The 8,119-nt window shown below is 38.9% G+C and overlaps 1 protein-coding gene across 1 annotated transcript; it reads left to right on the plus strand.

Moving 5' to 3' along the window:
* Window positions 1–468: 468 nt before the first annotated feature.
* Window positions 469–7,114, plus strand: ttll10 (tubulin tyrosine ligase-like family, member 10; the record flags this gene model as incomplete). The annotated part of the gene is made up of 11 exons (XM_079238444.1): window positions 469–781; window positions 1,005–1,161; window positions 1,302–1,420; window positions 1,558–1,678; window positions 2,270–2,355; window positions 3,056–3,239; window positions 3,603–3,774; window positions 4,139–4,279; window positions 5,019–5,135; window positions 5,216–5,309; window positions 6,489–7,114. 11 exons carry the CDS (start codon window positions 469–471, stop codon window positions 7,112–7,114), a joined length of 2,130 nt encoding a protein of 709 aa, XP_079094570.1.
* Between the last annotated feature and the right edge of the window lie 1,005 nt (window positions 7,115–8,119).

Genomic DNA, 8,119 nt, shown 5'->3' on the forward strand with positions numbered 1-8,119 from the left:
ATGATTTCTATGGTTAATTTGATGTGTTAATGTTGTTTTTACACCACCAACAAAACAAGCTAAATATCTAAGCTACTAGCACATGTTAGTTAACTTCAACAATATGATCTTTAAATGAGAACAAAAATGAAAAATGTACAAATGTTTATTTTAGTCTACTGTTATACTTGACTTTTGTATAAAATCAGGCGTTATTATTTAAAAAAAATAATATCCAATTGGCTGCTAATGAGGTGCAAATACTAAGATAAAGGGCCTTTATTATCCTTATATTCCTGTATGAATATATGTTTTAGGTTATTTAATGAGGGAAACTTTACTGGGAGTTTTATTTGTTTCCTCTCATGATGTTTATGATTACCAGTTTTCTCTGATTCAAACAAATAATTCATGTTTGCATCCTAAAACCCACCCACCCAGGTAAGATTAACTATAACTGCCCCTACTGGCCTGCACTGGTGTGAGGTCATGTCATCTGAGTCCTGGACGGAGCCTTCCAGTGACAGCCAGGCAGAGGAAACCGGACAGAAGAGGCAACAAAGCTGCAACAAAGAGAAGGAGGAGACAGAGGTTCTAGTAGGTAATAAGCAGCCTGCAGAAAGCCAAATGCAGGAGGAGTCAGGAACAGAACAGCCTTTGTCAGCTGACCATAGCGACACACAGGAAGTGACATCAGAGGGAGGACTAGAACAAGTACAGAGGGAGGAGATACAAACTCGGGAGGAGGGAATGAGAATTTCCCAAATATATGTCGACCAGAAGAGACAGCTTGGAGAGACAGGTGTGTTTGGACAAAATGACGCATATTGGTAATAAACATACAAGAAGAATTTAAACAATTTCCAACTCTTCAATTACTCTTCTGCACCAAAGTTAGATTCTTGTCATAGTGCATTAAAATCATATAAGTTGTATATTATGATGATGATATAACATATGATATATTATGTTTTTTGTTAACACTGTGTATTTTCTTGGTTTATTTGTGTTTATATGTATAAAAGCATTATGTGCATACATCGTGGAACGTCACCTACAAAAGTTCAAATCAAGGGGCTTTTTGAACGACTCCCACCCTGTCAGAAAGAGGGAGAGGCAGGTGGAGGAGCCCCAGGGGCCTGGGCCTTTTTTCTACTTTGGAGGAGCCAATGGGGCTGAGATGTGAGTAGAAATCCTTAAAGAGCTGATAACTACCACAGAGAAGACATAACATGTTGTGGTTTTGGTATTTTTGCACCAAAAACTTCTGGCCTCTGGTTTGTAGTTTCATAAAAGAATAAATGTGTCTCTTCTTTTTTAAGAGTGAGTGATTACTGTAAAAGCAGAGGATGGAAGAGGATTAACAATAAGCACAGGGAGGATTTCAAACTCAAATGGTGTGAGACCAAATCCTTAGCCAACTACAAGAACTTCAGAGAAGGTACCATGTACACACAGCAGATAAACTGAAACCTGTATTTCTCTAGTTTACAGACACCTGTAAAGATTTATATATAAATACATTTAGACTGTTATGAATCTGCTTTGCAAAATGAAAAACTTGAGATCTGCTTTCAGGTGAACAGTTAATTTACCAGATCCCCAACAACAAGGTGCTCACCACTAAGGTCGGCCTCCTCAGTAGTTTGCAGGAGTATGAGCGGGTGAGCAGCAAGGTCAAACATGGTCATGGACGCAGGTAATCCGATCAGCTGTCTTCCTTGCTTTTGCTGTCTTTGTATGAAATGTAGTCTTTAGTTTATATGCAGACTGATATTTTAGAGATTTCAGAGTGTACTATTAATCACATTTTCTGGTGCCATGGTGGCTCAATAGAGGTCAGCCTCATGTCTATGTGTGCAACTGCATAGTTTATCTTAGCATCTGGAAACACAGAGAAACAGGTCAAAGAAACCCATGGCCAACCTTAAAATCTTATCAATCATTATATTCTATGGCTATAATTTATTCATATGGGAATGAGAGCAAAGATAACAATGAAATTAAAGCTATAAATACATGATAAATCAATTTATTCCAAATCTGCACATATGTCATGCCTAAAACTTTTAAAGATTACCCCGACAAGAAAATTAGTTTGCTGAGATGCAAAATTTGATTAAAATCAGTCTGCTGAAGTAAAAAAATACTCTTTCTAAGCATTGGTTCAGTTAAAAAAAAAACCTCTTTTATCATTATTTTACAAACTTTTTGGGACTTCTTGTTCTAAAAGTGTTTTTTGGACAGTGCATCTGTCAAAGTGGGCTTTTTTCTGTCACACACATTGCAGGAGGCTGAAAATGGAGGAGTTTCTTCCAACTACCTTTCGCATGGATGTGAGGGAAGACAGGGAAGCTTTCTTCACCCTGCCGAATGGTAACCTATTACACACTATTATAATACAACAATAACACAACAGTGGTTCAGCTGGATTTGTCTTCAGTGTGGCAGCGTCATTTCATAAAGATCAATCAAACTTGACTGGTCATGCATGAAAAGAATATGTTTGTTCTATGTGGTGTTAAGACAACAGTTGCCCAGGTGATTGTTTAATCAAGAGGTTGAAAACGTTGGAAAATAATGCACTTCACCTCCCATAAGGTTCTGATAAAATCACCAGGGGAGCATGCTGTTGCCATGGAGGCGAGTCAGCAGAGGGCAGGGCTGAGACACAAACAAGATCAGACGTTCAGCAGTATTTGAACGTAGTGCTGCTGGAGCTAAAACAAAACAAAACAAAACTTAATTTCAAAACTGAAAAGTTTTTATAAAGTAATGTTTGACACTGGAGATAAAATTAACCACTGATTTCTTTATCCATTCTTTTAATACAGGCAAACAAATATGATATGAGCTGCAAAATGTTTATAATGCACAAGGTTCACATCATAAAGGCAGAAAGTAACAAGCTGAAAATAATATAAATAAATACAAAACTAAGCAAATATCTATTTAAAAGCATATATATGAAATGAAAAATATTTTATTAATATACAATAACTTTATCAATTATTAATTTCATAAAGACAGTTGTAATAGCACAGTCACATTTATTTGATATTACTGTTGGTGCCAGGTGTGAGCAACAGCGAGAGGCGGATGTGGATCTGTAAACCTTCGGATATGAACCAGGGCAGAGGTATATTTCTTCTCACGAGTGAGGAGGACGTGGCCGCTTTCAGACGGAAGCTGCAAAACATGGACAGCCAAGCCAGCAGGAGGCCACATAGGTGCCAGGCTCAAGCTCAGATTGTCCAACAGTAGGTGAACATCAACACAGTATTCCCATTTCCACCAACTCATCTTCCAAAGATGCAGAAAATTATTATATTTCAGTTCGCTAAGCTTTTTTTCCATAAGCTTTGCAACACTTCTTTAAAACAGTCTTTTAAAAAAATGATTAGGCTCAAAAAGTGACATGCTGTAAGAGGTACATAAACAATACTGCCATGCTAGACTGATCAACACTGTAGCTATCGGCCACCTTTATAGATAAGACTTGCATGCTGGACTTTTTATAGTAAGTTTGCCTGAATATTTATACAGTATTCATAGACTTTTGTCAGGTTTTTTTGTCAGTCAAAGCTGTTTGTTTAGAAGGTGGACTCACATCTTCCCCTCAGTTACATCCAAAATCCACTTCTTCTGAATGGGAGAAAGTTTGATGTGCGGGCTTACCTTCTCATCGCTTGCACCGCGCCTTACATGGTCTTTTTTCGTCATGGATATGTGCGGCTGACGTGTGACCTCTATAACCCAAGCTCCAAAAATCTCTCTGCCCATCTTACCAATCAGGTAAGCCCAAACAAGCGACAAGATAAAGATGTCAAGGCTAAGCTATCAGCTCAAAGCCCAAACTAAGGATACTCACACAGACTTTTGATCATCAGCGATTTGGATATCAAACAGTTCTTTGAAACTTTTCATTGTTCAGAAAAAGCACAGTCACATGGTTCTTCTAAACAACGTTGAACAATTGAAGTGTCTGTGTTCAGTATTTACATGTTACACCTTTTAATAACACTAATCTTGATCATTTCCAAGTAGACTAAAGGGATCTAATGTTAGTTACACCACTCCCTGCCCATCTTCTCACACGTCTTCTCCCTCTGGCTGAACTGTTTCATGTGTCTCTGGCGCCCCTACTGTCCATCTCCAGCATGTGCAGAAGAAGAATCCCCTTTACAGCCAGCTGAAGGAGGACACTGTGTGGTCCATGGAGAGCTTCAACAATTACGTCAATGACAGGTTTCAGGTTGCCAAAGGTCTGCCCAGGGACTGGGTGCTTGGCGCCTTTGCAGTGAGTACTGCGGTGTGTTGTAACTCTCAGGGACCAATTACTGTTATAAGGATGGTTGTTGGCACTTAAAACTAATTAAGATTGTAGTTAGTTTTACAGTTCACTCCTGCTTGAAAATACATCATCCTATTGCTAAAAATGAAGCATTGCACATGTTTCTCTGCAGTTATACTGTGTAACGGAAAGTATATTGCTCATGTTTTAGCATTCTTAGCTTGACCTGTCAAAGTGAAATCTGAAACCTTGTTTGTGACAGACTTTTGAGTCCGTAAAGTTAACAAGAATATAATATCTCCTGCTTAGCAAAAACTGACATAGAGTAGCCACTACATTAAAACCAACTTGCCTCACATTATGTACATTTTCCCCCTTGTGCTGCTCTGACCCCTTTAAACATTCCCCTTCATGACCATTTCATTAACACGGGACCTTTGGGTCTCGTCTGTGGCTGGGTCAATTTCTTCTTGTCATTGAGTTGTGTCTTTACATCTCTGCAGTTTTTACAGTGTGGTGGGTGGCATTGTCCTGCTGGGAGACCCAGTAGAGCATTTAAAATAAAGGTTGTTGTGGCAATGTAGAGTATGTATTTGTTTCTTCAAAGAATTTATTAATTAGAAAAATAAGAAAGCAAACAGTATGGCTCTCTCATATCATGTCTGATTAGTTATTTTTCACTCTTGAATATGAATAAATTACGAGTTTTATAATTAAAACAATATTTTTTTGTTTTATATACCAGAAGCGAATGCAACAGATCATGATCCAATGTTTCTTTGCGGTCAAGTCCAAGTTGGACTCCCGTCTGGGATTTTTTGACCTGATTGGCTGTGACTTCATGGTTGATGAGAACTTCAAGGTTGGTTTGTAAATATTTAGACCGAAGCAAACTTTTAAAGTGTTTATTAATTGTGATTTGCTGTGGTCCTAATACTGTAGGTGTGGCTCTTGGAGATGAACTGCAATCCAGCTCTCCACACAAACTGTGAGGTGTTGAAAGAGGTGATACCCAGCACTGTTGTGGAGACATTGGGTTAGTTCAGACCTCACATCAACATCATTTTACATCATCCAAGTTCTTCTACCTGCTCTTCATGCTCTTCTCTAGTAGTGAAAAATTATTAAAGGATTTGCTTAAGTAATTTAATTTCAAACAGATATCATGTAACTTTTAGCCACTAGGGGCGCTAAACCTGTAACTTCCCCCAGGCTACACATTGTCGCGGAATTAACAGTCTCGACTATGAATTATAGTTCTGAGAAACGAACGAAGCAGTAACTTTGGAACAAGTCACGTCAATAGCTTAATATTATTATGAAAATGTCTGCATTAGCCCTTATGGGACTTTACAGTAGTACTGCTTCCTACTGAACAGCGTTTGAAAACTATAAAAATAAACCAGGTCAGTTGCCACCGTAATAAGCCTCTGCTTTTCACACACGATCTGAATCCTGCACTTTAAACAATGATTCGGCTCATGTATGCATTATTATTGACTAACAAGTCATTTTGGGCTGCATTCACACACCCTCCTCAGAAAACTCTTGCAGAAATGCAAATGATGTGGTCTTCAAGTTTAAGGCAACTGATGTGGCTGTTAAAGAAGGAAATAGAGCTGCTGCATGCTTGATAAAGGTGCGGCTTATATTCAGTCGTGCTCAAAAGCCCAGAAACTACGGTTATCATTCTGAAATTTCTCTGATATTTACATGACCTATGGGAAATGCATGTAAATCAGCCCAACCTGCACAAAATGTTTCTAGAGAACTTGACTCTCTAAACATTTGCTCAGTTTACCTTTAGATCTTCTGTTCTTTCTTCTGACAGTCTGCGACTTGTTGTTCCTGTTGTGTAACACATTTAGTTTTGGTCTGTAGCTAATTAGCAACAAGTTGACTATTTATAATTCATAGATCCATAACAGGGAAATATTTTGTTTTTTAGTTACTTTTAGCAGGTTTTTGCACAAAAAATATCCCAGTGAATTGAAACCTTTGTGTGAAAGCAACTCCCTTTCAATAACAGCATTTATTGTCCAGTCATGTCATTTATGACATATAATTCATACTCCAAGAGCAAAATACTTTAACAATAGTTATTCAGCTATATTTTACTGACGACTGCAAGCTTATTCTTAGATTTTTGGATGAATTTTATTTGTGATGGAGTGATCTGACATTGCTTTGTTGTTACCTTTACCTTTCTTTTTAGATTTAACACTGGAGATCTTCAACAAGTGCCGTCTCCGGCAGAAAATCCATCCTTTGGCAAACCAGAGGGCATTTGTGCTGCTGTATGATGGTGTTTTAACTCCTGGTTCTGCACTGGCCACCGGCAAGAGGAAGACAAACAGTGAGTGCTCCAGGAAAACTCGGAAAAAGAGCCAAAAGCCTGATCCCAGACAATGTAACTCTGGGACAGAGGGCAAGAGTTTGTCCTTGGTGTCCTCTGATCATTCTGGGAATTTTTCAGCAACTGGTGAAGAAATTAGGAGTTCAAAGTCTGTCCACTCCACCACCACTGTCACTTCCCCTCTCAACCAAAACACTGTATCTGTGTGTGCACGTTCCTACCTACACAACAGTAACAACAGCTCGCAGACTGTCAGAAGGAAGAACAGAAGATCTAAAGCTGAACTGAACAAGTGCATCTCAGATCAACATTCAAAGACTACAGATGGCATGACTGATTCAAAGATTCAGGAAAAGATGAGAACCGTGTCTCTGAGCTCAGTTTGCAGCTCTCCTGAGGCAAAATCCCCTTCTGGACCTCCTGTGTGTGCAGACAAACAGAGAGACAAAACACTCAGAAAGGATGAAGAGTTTAGACTACAATAGAAATGAGGAACTTTGATGCATGGAAGTAGATTTTAAAGGCTGTGTTTAAGGACTGCTGAGAAAAATCCGATGACAATAAAGAATGTTTCTGTCTTAAGCAATGTCCCCTTTTGTTCTGTTGTTTGTATTAAGCATCTTAAATTTTTCTGCTAACAGCTTTGATTCCTAAATAAGTGTCAAATTAAAAATACATCCATCAGTCATCATACACTGAGTGGCATCATTTCATTGGCAAACCCTACCATTAGTTTTTAACCAGGAAGATCAGAATGCAACTCCACTTCCCAGCTGTTGCAGCTTGTTTTGACTGCAGCCCTTTATCTCTGTGTCATAAGTCATAATGATCTTATATGTCTATCCATGTTCAAGCTGAATGCATGCAAACACAGACAGACAGACATAGCCACATCTTTCCCAACACAATGCTTGCTTCATCAACATGTTTATTAACACGGACAGTGAAGGCATCCAGGGAATGAGGTGTAATATATAATATTTTTTTCCTCTCATTTGGTCAGCTTGTTCCTCAGTAACAACACAACGAGGTTTTATTTGTCATACTGACGCGTCAGCAAGCTCGCAGCATGAGTTTAAGAGTAAAACAACCAAGTGAGGAAGCTGCACAGTCTTGTGCAGACAGCCAACTGACAGGAAGGAAGGAACAACTACTGCGCTGCAACTCGACAAAAGTCCGACACTTTTATCCTCAAGTATTTGGAGGTGGTTCAACTTTTCTTTCTTTTTTTTTTTTTTTTGCTTCTGGGCTCCACAGAAATATAAACTACATGCTGGCAAATAGAGGAACTGGAGCTTAGCCAACTCACCTCCTCCTCCTAGTTACAATATCCTCTTTTAAACCCAACTACCCCCCTTTTTTTTAATGCTATCTCTTTGGTTTTAATGTGGCACACACAAACTGTTTGGATGACTGCCTCGGCAGATGGTGCTCTGTGTGTGAACTAGAGCTGAGACGAGGCTGAGAGGGACAGACTCCTCATCGGTCAT

This window comes from Telmatherina bonti, assembly GCF_933228915.1.
Source record: "Telmatherina bonti genome assembly, chromosome: 4".
NCBI lineage: Eukaryota > Metazoa > Chordata > Actinopteri > Atheriniformes > Telmatherinidae > Telmatherina > Telmatherina bonti.